At 40.8% G+C, this 17,254-nt stretch overlaps 1 protein-coding gene across 7 annotated transcripts in view; it reads left to right on the top strand.

Annotated features, from left to right (window-relative positions):
• Positions 1 to 17,254, top strand: part of SLC4A7 (solute carrier family 4 member 7) — a 202,781-nt gene that overhangs the window by 93,053 nt on the left and 92,474 nt on the right. For all 7 annotated transcript variants that reach the window (XM_073630274.1, XM_073630269.1, XM_073630273.1 and 4 more), the window contains exon 3: positions 16,099 to 16,245. In XM_073630274.1, coding sequence (XP_073486375.1) covers positions 16,099 to 16,245 — 147 coding nt within the window. The remainder of the gene's footprint in view (positions 1 to 16,098; positions 16,246 to 17,254) is intronic.

Here is a 17,254-nt window from a genome sequence, read left to right as displayed (position 1 = left end):
GAGAAAAATAGAGGCGGAGAGACACCGCTCTCTAAGGTGCACTTAGTGGCTGTATTCCGGATATCAGACTCGCTGTGATCCAGGTGGTGGAACCTGGCACGCTGGAGGGCGCTCTGGATGGCGCGCACTGAATCCGGAAACTGAGGCAGGGTCAGGCCCAGGAAGCTAGGCGGATCGCAAGCTCAAAGTAGTCGTGGCGACCGTGACTTGCATGTTTCACGCTCCTGCGCTTTATCAAAGTCCCTAGCTTCCTGGTACTCCTCGTTTCTGGCCCTGACTCCGCCTCTCAGCTTCCAGATTCAGTGTGCGCCATCCAGAGCGCCCTCCAGCACGCCAGGTTCCAGTCAGCTTGACCGAGGTCGTTCAGAGGTGGGATCTACAATACACCACCTGGATCACAGCGAGTCTGATATCCGGAATACAGACATTAAGTGCACCTTAGAGAGTGGTGTCTCTCCGCCTCTATTTTTCTCCCTGCACATTGAGCCATTGGGTCTGACAATTAGGATCGGAGCTTGGAGCACACTTGCTGACATTTACCCCTTGTCATCTGGAAGTCATGGTGGAATCGTATATACTAGGGGCGCACCGAATGGGTTTTTTGGTGCCGAAACCGATACCGAAAATGAAAAATACACTAGGCCGAAAACCTATATCGAAACTGACCGATACTGAAAATGACTGTTTTTAAAAAAATATTTTTATACAGGAGATGGTCAGACTGGGGACATGGTACAGGAGATGGTCAGAGACTGGGGACATGGTACAGGAGATGGTCAGAGACTGGGGACATGGTACAGGAGGTGGTCAGAGACTGGGGACATGGTACAGGAGATGGTCAGAGACTGGGGACATGGTACAGGAGATGGTCAGAGACTGCGGACATGATACAAGAGATCAATGCAGCCTCACCAGTGCCCGTCAGATGCAGCCAGCCTGTGTCCCCCACTGCAGCCAGCCTGTGTCCCCCACTGCAGCCAGCCTGTGTCCCCCACTGCAGCCAGCCTGTGTCCCCCACTGCAGCCAGCCTGTGCCTGCAGTGCGTCCCCCACTGCAGCCAGCCTGTGTCCCCAGTGCGTCCCCCATAGCAGCCAGCCTGTGTCCCCACTGCAGCCAGCCTGTGCAGGGGAAGAGAGAGGAGAGCCGCCGCCTGGTTGATTACAGCGCCGGGAACATAACAGCTTTCATTTCAATAGCTGTGTGTTCCCAGCCGCGCGCCTTCACATACAGCCCCTCCCCCTTGTCCGGGGAACTTTGATAGACAGATCCCCTGTCCATTCAAGATCCGAAACTAAGCTTACACAGGACTGCAGATGAACAGATAGGCGGGAGAGCAAAGATCAGGTTAAGTATAATTGGGTCATGTGATGGGCTTTCATTGAAATCTGTGCAACAAATGATGGGCGTAGAGGGGAGGGGGGGGAGGGAGAGTGTCACTGGCATAGAAACTTAGATCAACAAAGTGCTTCTCCTGTTAAGTCATCTTGGTTTTAGAATACTTTCTTTGTAACAGAATAAAGGGTGTTTTTAGTTGGCCAGCAAAAACGACAAAAGGCGCACCAGCCTAGTGCATTACCAGCTGTACCATTTATTAAAATGTAAAGCACTGACAATTCTACTACCAAAATCAAATGAGTATAAGGCACATAAGATGAACCATGAGGCGACTCTAACTGTAGCCTCAATTTGTAGTTCTAGAACAATTTAGGAAACAACATTTAGGAAAGGGGAACACAGACACTGAATTTCAAAAGAGCCAACTTTCCTAAACTACTAAACCTTGCTAGAAGATATAAAGTGGGATAAAATCTTAGAAACAAAGAACACAGAGGAGAGATGGGTTTTCTTTAAGAGCATATTAAATAAGGGCATCAGCCAGTGCATCCCATTGGGCAATAAATTTAAAAGCGCGAACAAAAGTCCTGGATGGCTTAACTCTAATGTAAAAATGCATATAAAAGCAAAGGAGAAGGCCTTCAAAAAATACAAGGCTGAGGGATCATCATCAGCATTTAGACTTTACAAAGAATGCAACAAGATATTTAAGGGTACAATTAGGGCGGCTAAGAACATGAAAGACACATAGCGGAGGAGAGCAAAAAAAATCCCAAGAAATTCTTTAAGTATATAAACAGTAAAAAAGGACAGACCATATTGGCCCCATAAAGAATGAGGAAGGACATCTGGTTACAAAGGATGGTGAAGGTATTGAATTTATTCTTCTCCTCAGTCTTCAAGAGGGAATCGGGGGGGCTTCAGTAACCAAAACTGCAGTGTTTGTCCTCATGACACATCACAGGAAGCATCTTCATGGCTAACAGAGGAAAGAATTAGAAATAGACTTGGGTAACTTAACTTTAAGAAATCATCAGGACCAGATGGTTTGCACCTGAGGGTACTTGGGGAACTCAGTAAAGTAATTGCCAGACCATTGTTGCTAATTTTTACTGACAGTCTACTAACGGGAATACCAGCTGATTGGAGAAAAGCCAATGTAGCACCAATATTTAAAAAAGGGCCAACATACATGCCTGGGAATTAGACCAGCTAGCCTAACATCAATAGAATGCAAGCTCTTGAAGGGGATAAGGGACTATATATAAGATTTTAGTAATGAAAATGGTATCATTAGCAGTAATCAGCATGGATTCATGAAGAATCATTCTTGCCAAACCAATCTATTAACATTCTATGAGGAGGTGAGCTGCCATCTAGATGAAGGAAGGCCCATAGACATGGTGTATCTGGATTTTGCAAAAGCATTTGACACAGTTCCCCATAAACATTTACTGTACAAAGTAAGGTCTGTTGGCATGGACCATAGGGTGAGTACATGGATTGAAAACTGGCTACAGGGACAAGTTCAGAGGGTGGTGATAAATGGGGAATACTCGGAATGGTCAGGGGTGGGGGGTGGGGTCCCCCAGGGTTCTGTGCTGGGACCAATCCTGTTTAATTTGCTCATAAACAACCTGGAGGATGGGGTAAACAGCTCAATCTCTGTATTTGTGGACGACACTAATCTAAGCAGGACAATAACTTCTCCACAGGATGTGGAAACCTTGCAAGAAGATATCAACAAATTAATTGGGTGGGCAACTACATGGCAAATGAGGTTTAAAGTGGATGTAAACCCGAATATATATAATTTTTTTTAATATCATAATGTAAAGTATAAGATTTCCTATCATTTGAGCCCAGTCTTGCCACACAGAGTTAATCCATCTCTGAGCAATCCTCTTTTATTGTTCAGTGAGATAAATCTTGACAAACTGAGAAAAACTTTGTCAAATACTCCCCCTTGCTGTGAGTGACAGGTGATTTACATCTCGTGCACTAGCCTAAGAGACATGCATTATTTTTTTATTCCCTCCCACTCCTTTCTTCAGCAGCTCTGCAAGGATTGGCTGTTCCACACCTCAGCATGATTTGGCATGCTGAATTCATGTGGTTACTTTCCTGTCTTTTCACTGGATGTTAGAGATCATAGCAGAAGTTCAGTGTAAGAAATACACAGGAGAAAATGCATATTGACAAGGGGAGTGTAGAGGTGGGCGGAGAGTCTACTGACATCACGACTCCACCCACCGAGCTCCAGACAACAGACCCACCCACAGAATATGCATTTTTTCGGGTCTAATAACAGACAGGGGAGACATTTGACAGGTAAAGATGCATGCAGGAGGCACCTATATCCTTATAGATAACCCCTATAGCAGTAGTTTAGAAAGGATGACATTGGGTTAGCATCCACTTTATTGTAGAAAAATGTAAAAAAAAAAAATGCATTTTGGGTGACAAAAATATGAATGCAATCTACTCACTAGGGGGTGAACCTCTGGGGCATCTAGGATGAAAAAGGACCTGGGGGTTCTAGTAGATGATGGGCTCAGCAATAACATGCAATGCCAAGCTGCTGCTAACAAAGCAAACAGAATATTGGCATGCATTAAAAAGGGGATTAACTCCAGGGATAAAGCGATAATTCTCCCGCTGTACAAGACTTTGGTCCAGCCTCACCTGGAGTAAGCCGTCCAGTTCTGGGCACCAGTCCTCAGGAAGGATGTACTGGAAATGGAGCAAGTACAAAGAAGGGCAACAAAGCTAAAAAAGGGTCTTGAGGACATTAGTTATGAGGAAAGGTTGTGAGCACTGAACTTATTCTCTCTGGAGAAGGAGCGCTTGAGAGGGGATATGATTTCAATTTACAAATACCATACTGGTGACCCCACAATAGGGGCGAAAACTCTTTCGCAGAAGGGAGTTTAATAAGACGCGTGGCCACTCACTACAATTAGAAGAAATTAAGTTTAATCTTAAACTGCGTAGAGGGTTCTTTACTGTGAGAGCGGCAAGGATGTGGAATTCCCTTCCACAGGCGGTGGTTTCAGTGGGGGGCATCCAAAGTTTCAAACTATTAGGTAAGCACCTGAATAACCGCAACATACAGGGATATACAATGTAATACTGACATATAATCACACACATAGGTCGGACTTTTGTCTTTTCCTTGTCAAAAGAAGTTTATTGAGTATACAATGTTATAAAGATACATAAAGATACATAAAGTAAGTTTACAAGGATCTATAAAGTAAGCTCATTGTTTTACAGTAGGGTTTTATATAGGTAAATATGAAATTTCAAATATTAAACATTGGGTTCACGTAAACCTAAATTAAAGATATATATCATTTCCTTAGTTACTTTTGTAGGTATTTAAATGATTTATACCTACTATACATATTGTTTACAAGTAGAGTGTATATAGGTCAAATAATTTCTGATAATGAGCTTTAATCGTAAGGTGGAGAAAAGGAAAGAGAAAGAAGAAAAAGGGTTGAAAGAGAGAGGTATGGTCCACAAGGTTGTCCCGCTCGTCAGTTTATTATTCTTTTTAGTTCTCTTTGAAGCCTTAGAATGGGTGTCTCTGTAAGTCATGTAATCTGTTACCATGGCAACAGGACAGAGTCATTGAAATTTGACAGGAACTGTTGTTTTATCCAAGGATGCCAAAGTTTTTCAAATTTTGGAATTTGATTTTGATCGATGGCTACCATCTTAGCATGGGACATTGTATTATTCATTCTGTGAATTGTTTCTGCTAGTACCAATGTAGGAGATTTCCATGCCTTGGCCACTGTTTGTTTTGCAGCCGTTATTAGTTGGATCATAAGTTTGAATTGAGAGAGTGTTAACCATTCCGGTTTTAGATTAAGTAAAGTTAAATATGGATCTGGTTGTATTATTTTTTTAAATATTTTAGATGCAATCACGAAGACTTCCTTCCAGAAGGTTTGGATTACTGGGCACGTCCACCATATGTGTAAATATGTACCTATTTCTGGGCATCCTCGAAAACAAAGAGCTGAGGTATTAGGTGAATATTTTGCCACTGTAGCGGGTACAAGATACCAGCGAGTTAGGACTTTATAATTTGTCTCCAGTGCTAAGATGTTGGGTGAAGATGACTTAGATGTGAGCCATATGTTAGACCAGTCCTTGTCTTCTAAAGTTCGTCCCAGGTCCTCCTCCCACCTCTGAACGTAAGAGGGTCTATTAAGATTTGCTACTCCATATAATTGATTATAAAGTGATGAAATTGTACCTTTAAATGAGAGGATTGTGTGGAGATTGTAACTGATATTTGGTTTTTAGTTTATCCCAGAGAGATAAGAAGTGTTTAGTTATGGGATTATGAATTTTAAAGCGGTCTTTAGGGTCAAACCATAATAAATTTGATATTAATAGAGGGTCATTTTCTGAAGCCTCTATAAATACCCATAATGGGATTTCCTGTTTTGCATGGTATTTGGACAGACTGGCCAAATGTGCTGCTCTGTAGTAGTTAGTAAAATTAGGGTATCCCAGGCCTCCTTTATTTTTGGGAAGATGTAGTGTGTGTATAGGTATACGTGGTTTAGAAGAGCCCCATATAAACGAAGTTGCTCTTTTTTGTACTATTCTCAAAAAATAGGAAGGAATTGGAATAGGGAGGACTCTGAATAGATAAAGCAATTTGGGTAGAATAGTCATTTTGATTGCATTAATCTTCCCTATCCAGGATAAAGGAAGTTGCGACCATTGTTTTATTAGATTTGTGATCTGTCTTAATACAGGAGGATAATTAGTTGAGAATAAGTCAGAATGAGATGCTGTTAAATGAATTCCAAGATATGGGATTGATTTTTCTGCCCATGTGAATGGGAGTGCAGCCCTAGCCGGGATCAATTCCATGTTTGTGAGTGAAATATTAAGCACTAGGCATTTCTTAGGATTAATCATAAGGCAGGATAGGGCTGCAAATCCATCAAGAGCTGGTATTAAGTTAGGACCAGAGACCTGTGGTGATGATAGAAAAAGTAATATATCGTCTGCAAATATACATAATTTGTGTGTAATACCTCCTACTTCAATGCCAGTTATAGTTTGGTTTGTTCTGATGTATTGGGCCATGGGTTCAAGTATAAGGGCAAATAATAAGGGAGATAATGGGCAACCCTGTCGGGTACCTCTTTCGATATTAAAGGCTTCAGATTTGTATCCAGCATATTTTATATAGGCTTTGGGTTTATTATATAATGCTTTGATCCATGTTAAAAAGTGGGGTCCAAAACCCCATTTTTGTAATGAATATTGCATATATTGCCAGGATACTGTGTCAAATGCCCTCTTAATATCGAGAGATAGAAAACAGAAAACATAAAGGGATTTTCCGTTTTTTAGCAATATGTGCCAATAACACTGCCCTGCGTATATTATCGCCTGCCTGTCTATTTGGCATGAAGCCTACTTGATCTCTATGTATTAATTTTCCTATAATTCTATTGAGGCGTTTTGCTATTATTTTTGCTAATAATTTAATATCGAGGTTTAACAGAGAGATAGGCCGATAATTCACACAGGAAGTATCATCAGAAAGGGGTTTTGGGATCATACAAACAATTGCCATTAGTGTTTCTTGCCGAAAAGAATGTCCATCTAGAAGTTTGTTAAAAGTTTCAGTGAGAATGGGAGAGAGTATTTCTGAGAATGTTTTATAGTATAAAGCCGAGTAGCCGTCTGGGCCTGGTCTTTTGTTAAGTTTTAGGTCTTTTATGGCGTTAGCAACTTCATCTATAGTTATAGGCTCATCCAAACTGCTTTTTTGATTCTGAGATAACTCAGGTAAGGTTATTTTTGAGAAGAAGGATTCAGCTTCTGTAGGATTAAATTCATTGTTTGTCTTGTATAAAGTTGCGAGATGTGAGTGAAATTTATGGACTATTTTAACTGGATTACAAGTGTAAACATTTTTTGATAATTTCAAACGTATTGGTTTGAAAGATTTGTTAGTTGAATTTAACGCCCGAGCCAAATATGTACCTGGTTTGTTTGTATTCATGTAGAAATTGTGTTTGGAGCGTTTGAGGGATTTATCAACTGACTCAGTGAGAAATAGATCGTATTCCAATCTAGATTTTTCCAGATGAGATTTTGTACTCTGAGATGGATTATCTTGAAATGATATGTAGGCTGCATTAAAATTGAGTTCTAGTTTTTTTGCTAGATTTTTGCGTTCCCGTTTAAATAGTGCCATTTGTCTTTGTATTGTACCACGCAAGACAGGCTTATGAGCTTCCCACAGTGTTATTGGGGAGATGTCTGTTGTATTATTAATTGATATGTATTCCTTTAAAGCTTGTTCAATGGCCATCTGATGTAGTGGGTGTTTGAGCATTATGTCCAGTAAGTACCACGTTGGGTCATGCGCTTTTGGTATGGCTGAGGCTATAGTAGTGTATACTGCATTATGGTCAGACCACGGAATCGGAATTATATCTGATGCAATAATTTCTGGTATCATTCCTATTGTTAGAAAAATATGATCTATTCTGGTGAAGGTTTGATGAGGGTGCGAGAAATAAGTGAATTTCTTTTTCATTGGGTTACTTTCTCTCCATGAATCTACCAGATTGTATTTGGAAAGAAGTTGAGAAAAAGGTAATCTAGAGGTTATTTTGGATGGTGTAAAAGGTGATTTATCTAGAAATGGGAGGAGGACCTGGTTCGAATCCCCACACATTATCACTGTTCCTATTTTGTGTGTATTAATCACTTGTAATATATGTGAGAGGAATGGTGTAGGTTGTTTGTTAGGAGCGTAGTAGGAAATCACAGTGATTGCTGTATCCATTATATAACCCATGAGTATCAGGTATCTACCTTCTGGGTCTTTAATTTCTGATGATAAGGTGAATGGTGTGGATCGGTGAAATGCAATTAGAGTTCCCCTTTGCTTGGTACAGGCAGAAGCCGTGTAAATTTGTTGATAAAAAGGAGAAATATATTTTGGAGTAGAATCTTTGGTGAAGTGTGTTTCTTGGAGGCATACTATGTGAGCCTTCTTGTTATGGAAAGTACGGAAGGCTTTGGTCCTTTTTTGAGGGACATTTATTCCCTGAACATTCAGGGAAAGTATATTCAGTGGTGCCATGGCAATAGATCAAATAGTTTTGACTTACTTTTTGTTATGCAGAGCTGACTGCGCAGATCAACCTGTGTGGACTGAAGAGATGAATAGATAGAAAAGAAACCAGTGAATTCTGGAGTAAAGAGTAAACGAAAAACATATGAGATTAGATGATACATTGTATAAATTATTTTTTGCAAGTAATCACAATTTACCCGTGAAAGAGAATAAATATCTCTCTCAGGGGAATAAGTGCCTTCGTCACACTCCCACATAATATGGTTGGGAGAATGAGGGCTAATGGGGGTACACGGATCTTCCGCTTACAGGAGAGAAGTGCTATGTCAAAAGACATCAAAATGATGTTTCATTAATTGGAGTGCAGAATATAGTTTTTGTTGAAATTATTTATTCCAGGGTGGTTGTATATGGTTAGTCTTGCCCTAGGCTAAATAATTCAGTTAGAAAGGTATTGTTAATAACTTTGGTATTGATGAAGATAGTTTGAATTATTTTGGGATTTTAACCCTTTTAGAGTAAACAATTACATATTTTATTCATATGCAACTGTTTAGATATGTTAACTCATAAAATTGAGGTTGTATTGCTTCAGATTAGAATAAACAAAAACATAATTCTAGGAACTAGTTAGGTAATAATATATTTGTTTTAAGAAAAGAAAGAAAAAGCTTCCATTACTTCTGGATTATTGAACATATTTGTCCTAAAAAGTAATAAATCTATTGTTATTACCTGATAATATATAACTGAACAAGAATTTCCTTATTTCACTTATATATTCTAAGGCTATATGAATCAGAAGTAATAAGAAATATAACTGGAATGTAACATGATCCCACACAGTGTGTGACTATCAGAATGCAGTTACATTCAGTTATAAATACAGGTTTTTTTATAGAGAACCATCTCTTAGTATAATAAATGAAGAGATATCAGGAATTAGGATGTCAGTCCATTGAATCTTCTTGGTCCATGGATGATGTGGCATAACGGCCTCTTTTGTGAGAATGATTCCCATTTTGTTCTGAAATTTTCTGAGTGCTGCCTGAAGGTGAAGATGACCCCATTCTTCTGCGTGTGGGAGTGTTGCTGCTTGTGGATTCTGTCAGATTTAATTTTAAAAGGGTTTGTTGTAGTTCATCTGCTGATCTGCTTCTGTAAATTGTACCTTGGTAGTTAAATCTGACTGAAAAGGGGAAGCCCCATTGATACATAATGTTGTGGCGTTGCAGTTCCATTAGTTGGGGTTTCATGGATCGTCTTTTAGTAATAGTAAGTTGGGATAGGTCAGCAAAAATTTGATAATTGTGTCCTTGAAAATTAAGTTCCTTTTTTTCTCTTGCAGCAATTAGTATTTGTTCTTTCGTTCTGTAATAATGAAATTTTGTGATTATATCACGTGGGGGTCCATCTTTCTTTTTGGCTGTTAGGGCTCTGTGTACTCTATCCAGTTCTAAACGTTCAATAGGGATATCTGGCTTTAGTTCTTGTAATAGAGCAGTAATAGTAGATTGCAGGTCTGTCACAGTTTCAGGTATTCCCCTTATGCGCAAGTTTGAACGTCTGGCTCTATTTTCGTAATCTTCGAGCTTAGTTTGAAGTATTAAATTCTCTTTTTTTAATTGTTCCAATTCTGTTATATTTACTTGGGTTGTAATTTCAATTTCATCCATTTTTATTTCTAAGGCTGCGGTGCGGTTTCCCAGCTCTCTTATTTCTTTGGTTAGGCTTTTTGTTATTTGGTCTGAGGTTTGTTTTAAAGCCTTATGAAGCATCTTTTCAAATTGTAATAATATTACTGGGGATACTGAGGAGGCTTGTGGAGAAGTTTGTGAGAGGATTTGTTCTGTATCTGACTCAAATGGAGAGTCTTGCTGTGACATTTTCTGTCTGTGAGAGCGCCCTGATGCTGTGTATTGTGAGGTGACTGGAGCTGCTTCAGCTGCAGTGAGTGCCTGTGAGCTCTTTGTGAGGTGATTTTTATTTCTGCCACGGTTTCCTCCCAGTACCATATTTCCTGCCCAAACTTTCACAGTTTGTTCCCTGGGGCAAAAAGGTTCAAATGGATACCTTTTGAGCCTGCAGGCTCCGCTTTGTCCTTCTCTTCTCTCCTCAGCGGTGTGGAGCTCTAACAATGCATGTCTGCTCTGCTAGGCTCCGCCTCCTGCCGACTTTTGTCTTTTCAACCTCACCTACTATGTAACACCCAATGCATAGCCAACGTGTTTCGACGGTAAGCCCGCTTCCTCTCTGTCATTATTCATATGTTTATATAGTGCTAGTGGTCAGATCACTAGAACTAATTTCATCCCTGCTGACTCAACTAAAGTGATTGCTGCCTTGCTAAAGAAACTGAGGGTAAAGGTGATGGACTAGCCAAACCTGTCTTCAGACCTAAACCCTATTGAGCATCTGTGGGGCATCCTCAAATTGAAGGTGGAGGAGCACAAGGTCTCTAACATCCACCAGCTCCGTGATGTCGTCATGGAGGAATGGAAGAGAAATCCATTGGCAACCTGTGAAGCTCTGGTGAACCCCATGCCCAAGAGGGTTAAGCAGTGCTGGAAAATAATGGTGGCCACACAATATTGACACTTTGGGCCCAAATTGGACATTTTCACTTAGGGGTGTACTCACTTTTGTTGCCAACGGTTTAGACATTAATGGTTGTGTATTGAGTTACTTTGAGGGGACATCAAATTTACACTGTTATACAAGCTGTACACTCACTACTTTACATTGTAACAAAGTGTAATTCCTTCAGTGTTGTCACATGAAAAGATATAATAAAATATTTACAAAAAATGTGAGGGGTGTGCTCACTTTTGTGAGATACTGTACATACCAATGAAGAAGAGCAAGATAACATAGTCGGGGACACTTAATTTTATCAGTTAGTCAGTGTCTTTAGGAGTGGGTTGAAGTACATCTGTCATGAGAGCAATACTGAGGCTGCCATTGGTGGCATCCTTCTCAAAAATGCTAATTGCTTAGTATGCAGTGCTCTTTAATTTTCTTAAGTTGTCAGCAGTGCGGACAGGAGATCCATCATTGTCTACATTGTCTAGAGCAGAGGTTCTTAACAGGGAGTATCCATACATATTGGAATATGAATCCAAATCATGGTGGTATGGGGCTCAAGCACTAAAACAGGGGGATGAAATGTGATTCTTTGCATTATCCTGAACCTGAAATGAAAGTGATGAAATTGACTTGTGTGACAAGTGTCAGATAACCATTTCAGTAACTGTGCCTCCTGGATTGCACAGTAAAAATCTCACCCTATATACCTTTTATGGTTTTCGCCTGCTGTTCCTACCTATTCCTATATAGAGTAAAACCAAACTATTGTTTTTAGTCATCTTGTTACCTAGGAGGACTGATAAGCCTTTAGTAGAGGGCATAGGGCCATTATTCATTTTATTTATTTATTTTGCTTTTAGATGGGGTAGAATAGGGAGTAGGACACCTGTCAGGTTTTTATTGCTCTCCGTGTACACGTTCGGGAGAGTCACCCTATTTATCCTCCCTCTCTTGCCACCGTAAAAGAATATGAAGGAAGTCTAGAAGGATGACTGCCAACGATTCCCTCGCTTTGGAGGGGTATCTTCTCACTACTTTTGGCTAAGGGACAGGATGTGAATGGAAAACTCCCAATGGGCCACAGATTGCAAAAAACTGATAGGGCTTTTAATCTTCCCTTACGCTGCATACACACGGTTGGAATTTCCGTCCAAAAAAGTGTGATGGGAGCTTTTGGTCAGATATTCCGACCGTGTGTATGCTCCATCCAACTTTTTCTGTCTGAATTTCTGCCAGCAAAAGATTGAGAGCTCTCTATTTTTCCGACGGAAAAAGTTCCTATCGGAAATTCCGTTCGTCTGTATGCAATTCTGACGTGCAGAAAAACCACGCATGCTCAGAAACAATTCGACGGATGCTCAGAAGCATTGAACTTCATTTTCTCGGCTCGTCATAGTGTTGTACGTCACCGCGTTCTTGACGGTCGAAAGTTCTGAGAACTTTTGTGTGTATGCAAGCCAAGCTTGAGCAGAATTCTGTCGGAAAAACCATCCAAGATTTTTCCGACGGAAATTCCGCTCGTGTGTGTATGGGGCATTACTCTATTAAAAATACAAATTCCCCCTTTTTTGTTCTATTTGGCTAACTGCTCATTCATTTAGGAGCCCAATTACATTTTTATAGCGGGGTGAAGGTACCCCTCAGTTTTGGTAGGAAGTGCTGGAATCCTTTTTTTTTTTTTTTTTTTCTGCTGTTTCCGCTGAGAAGTTTCACCCTTTCTTTTTGTCATGGTGACCATTTGTCTCTGGTTCCTATCCGAGTGTTTTCAGTGATTTCTCTTTGCCCAAGCCAAAAGGGGCATCAGCCCCATATTGGATCTTAAAGCCATTAATGTGTTCATCCATGCCCACAAGTTCTGGATACAGTCCCAGAGATTGGTCACTGCCTTTCGCTATCAGGGAGATTCCTGGCCTTGGTGAAAATAAAAGATGATATCTTTACATAACTATCTTTCCTGCATTCCAGCACTATCTCCAATTCGCTGTAAGGCCCTGCCACTACCAAATTGTGGCTTTCCCATTTTGCCTCTCCTCTGCTCCTTAGGGGTTCACTGAGGTGCTGGTTCTGGTCTTGGATCCTTTGTGGTCATAGGGTATTCCTGTCCTAGTGTATTACATGATAATATTCAGGAACAGTCATTGATGCCTCTGGAGGGCAACGTGTGAGTCGCATTGCAAATGCTGCAAATTTGGATTCTGAATTTTCAAAAATTGTTGACAGCCTGAAATGTCTGGGATTAGTCATGAATACCCTTTTGCTGAGAAACTAAGTGGGTGGGGCGGTGAATGCCCAGGAACACAGGTATTCTGCGTTCCTGGGCATTTGTCCTCAAACTCATAGGGCCCTAAGTGCATGTACCACTCCGTACAGCACTCAGCCCTTCCAATCACAGCGTAGGCGCTGGGCACTGCGCCTCTGCCTTCTGCGTACACTAAATCGCTGGGATTGCATGCACGGGGGCTAGATGCCTCCATATGCAAGGGGCCTTACGTCTAAATTTGTTGCATCTGGTCATGTTATTAGCTCCCAATTTCAAAAATATGTCATGTGTTTTAAATAAGACTGCAGTTTATGCCGTGACAGATGGGTGTGTTTCCTAATTGCTTGAGGAAGTTTATTTCAGACCTAAATCAATATTTCAGAGAACAAAGCCCATCAATTCATGACTAAACGCTGACTAGTGCCCTAGTGCAGGGAAGGCTTTAATGCAATGATTAGACACGCACCCATTTTCTAAACACAGTCTACGTAGCTTTAAGCTGTCGTTATTAGTGGCCTGTGTAGCCTCACTGTATATACATTTTCTCAGCTCTGACTTATCAGCAACATGCATGACATTTCCTGCCCTCCTAGAAATGTCTAAGTTTTAATCTGCTTAGGAAATTTCCTTTTTGGTGAACACCCTTATTTCAATTTCCCTATGATTGTTTTCTTGGGATTTAGAAGTGTGTGTGTGTGTGTGTGGTGTGTTGTGTTTTTTTTTTTTTTTTTAAATATTTGCTGTGTGGATTAATGATAGTTGAATTCTTAACCGCTTCCTGACCACTTCACGCAGATAAAAGTCGGCAGAAGGGCACATACAGGCAGAATCACGTGCCTGTACGTTGCCCTTTAAGAAGCGGCTTGCGGGCGCCCGCCGCGAGCTCCATGAGTGTGATCGCGGGTCCTGCAGACTCGATGTCCACGGGGATACCCGCGATCATCTCACGGAGAGGAAGAACGGGGAAATGCTAATGTAAACAAGCATTTCTCCGTTCTGCCTAATGACACTGACGCTGATCACCGCTCCCTGTAATCAGGAGCGGTGATCAGTGTCATGTCACACACAGCCCCTCCCCCCACAGTTGACCCTTTGCAACAAATTATGTTGTTTGCATCCGTTTGCAAATATATGCATGCCAATGTCAAGACTCTGCTGTAAAGTTTTCAGTCTCCCAAGTTGGAGCATATATAGTAGTGGATAGATTAAGGATACACATGACTCAGCAAGAGCCCAATGGCAGCTGAAAGCACCCAGTGCGTCCCCACACCCAATTCAACCACCTGTACAAAAAAAGTGGCAAACACCCTGGCCTATAACTAGCCATTTGCAGTAAGGTACACTTGGAAGGGCAACATACATCACAAACGCAAGATTTTCTAGCACACTTGCCAGCCTGCAATACAACCAAATTGACTCGGTCTAACAATTCACGTTAAACAGAGGGTTTTGTTTGAGCAGCACAGACTTGCAAATATATGCGTAAGCCGCAGTGCCCACGTCAAGGCTTCTCTGTATACTGCGGTCCAAATACCCTATCCTCTGTGGCTACAGATAATAGCAGCCAGTCTGAACCTTGCTTCTTTACTCGCTGGCTATACACACACGTAGATTTTTCAACCGAAAATGCATTGAAAAAAAGTTCTTTGTACCATTCATAGTTCTGTATAATCTAAGGTTTGCCAATATGCTTATGTTACAGGAAGTCTTTTTGATTGTCCATCTCCTTGATTGGTTCTCTCTGCACTTTGATGTATGCTGTGTTTTTGAATGGTACTGCGTTACTATGTAGACTTGGCTCTCTACTGTATGTTCCATTTTTATTTATGAATGCTGGATACTTGAAAGTATTTGCAAAAAAAATTCTATGTACATTCAACGGCTTGATGAATGTTGTTTCAAAGTACTTTTAAAACATTGAATTTTGGGAACTAAAGAATTTTACTGATTTGAAAACCACATTCACTGTTAGAAATTTGTTCGTTCGAGGAAAAAAATTTCCGTCCTGCTCCTTCAAATGTTCTTGTCCCTGCGGTTGAAAACGAACGCTGATTTGTCCCCACCAATTACAGAATAAAATGGACGTTCCTAAAACAAAACATTTTTGACCAATTCTACTACTGTAGTGTGCGTGAACTTGAGAGATAGCAGGCAATTACTAATTGGTTGCTGGTTAGCTTACAGGTTTTATTTAGTTTTCTGCAGTTCACATGCATTTTAAATGCACTCTGACTACATACCAAGTGCTGCTGAATTTGTTTTTTATCTTTATGAATGGAGCATTTTACATGTGCCAACCTGAGCTTGCTGCATTTGTGTTCTAAGTGAAAGGAAATGGCTTTGATATTATGAGAGACTGCATCAAAACTAATTTTTTGTGCTCTTTTGATTTGTGGAGATAACTTCTTTTTTCTGACTTTGAACTTTCACTTGATGTATTCATTGAAATAAAGACCACAAAAGTTATTGAAATGTGCGTGCCGAACGAATAGAATACAGATTGATGTATTCAGACCTGAAACAAATGTATTGTTGTTCCAGATATCTAAAAAAAAGTTCACACGTAGATTACAGAAAATATATATATATATATATATATATATATATATATATATATATATATATATATATATATATAATTTTATTATAAAAAAATTGTAACGTTTAAGTACAGGTTTCCACAAGTGAGTGTCCTATAAAAGCCATTCCCTCTTCACAGCATTGAATAACGAGGTGATGGTTTTTTTTTTTTAATATCCTAATACTTTTTCCATTTTGCTTTTAGGTCACAGAGCTGTTTATATCGGTGTACATGTACCCCTTGGCAGACAGACTCGGAGAAGGCACAGACATCGGGGCCACAGACATCATCGGAAAAGAAAAGAAAAAGAAGAAAATGACAAAGATGACGGCCGGGAATCTCCAAATTATGGTACGTGTGTCTGTGTAACAAAATGGTTGATATGTCATCTGCTTTATAATATTCTCTCCAGGTGTAATGGTGCGCGTTTGTGGTATTAAACCTTTGCAGTCCTGGGGAGTGGACTATTGTGGAGTGGAATATTACAATGTCAAGTTCTATTATATTCGTTGTGACCAATTATGCTTTGAATTGCCTAAAATCTGAAAGACCCAAAACCATCCAACCAAGGAGCTTTACATCATGTCAGACATATAGATAAAATCAGGCTTATCAGACAAAGCTCTACCAGATAAGCCAGGTCTCCTCATCCAATGCAAGGCTTGAGAGGCTTATGTGTTTCGGGGGACAAGCCCCCTTCCTCAGAGCTTTAAGCGGTAGTAAAGTCACTGACGGTATAAAATAATGTGCCCCCTCCCCCCCCCCCCCCGCATGTTTAAGCCATAATGTACTAGTATGCACCGCATACTAGTACATTATTACAAAGTTACCTATAAACTGAGCCCTCCAGCTTTTGCCTACAGTCAAGCATGGTGGTGGGAGTGTCATGGTCTGGTACTGCATGAGTGCTGCCAGCATTGGGGAGCTACAGTTCATTGAGGGAACCATGAATGCCAACATGTACTGTGACATACTGAAGCAGAGCATGATCCCCCTTCCTTCGGAGACTGGGCCGCAGGGCAGTGTTCCAACATAACGACCCCAAACATACCTCCAAGACTACCACTGCCTTGCTAAAGAAGCTGAGTGTAAAGGTGATGGACTGGCCAAGCATGTCTCCAGACCTAAACCCTATTGAGCATTTGTGTGGCATCCTCAAACAGAAGGTGGTGGAGCACAAGGTCTCTAACATCCACCAGCTCCGTGATGTCGTCATGGAGGAGTGGAATAGAACTCCAGTGGCAACCTGTGAAGCTCTGGTGAACTCCATGCCCAAGAGGGTTAAGGCAGTGCTGGAAGATACTGGTGGCCACACAATATTGACACTTTGGGCCCAATTTGGACATTTTCACTTGGAGGT

The sequence above is a fragment of the Aquarana catesbeiana genome, linkage group LG05 (genome assembly GCF_042186555.1).
Source record: "Aquarana catesbeiana isolate 2022-GZ linkage group LG05, ASM4218655v1, whole genome shotgun sequence".
Classification (NCBI taxonomy): Eukaryota; Metazoa; Chordata; class Amphibia; order Anura; family Ranidae; genus Aquarana; species Aquarana catesbeiana.
The sequence above is the reverse complement of the archived record's forward strand: the minus strand, read 5'-3'. Positions and strand labels throughout refer to the sequence as shown.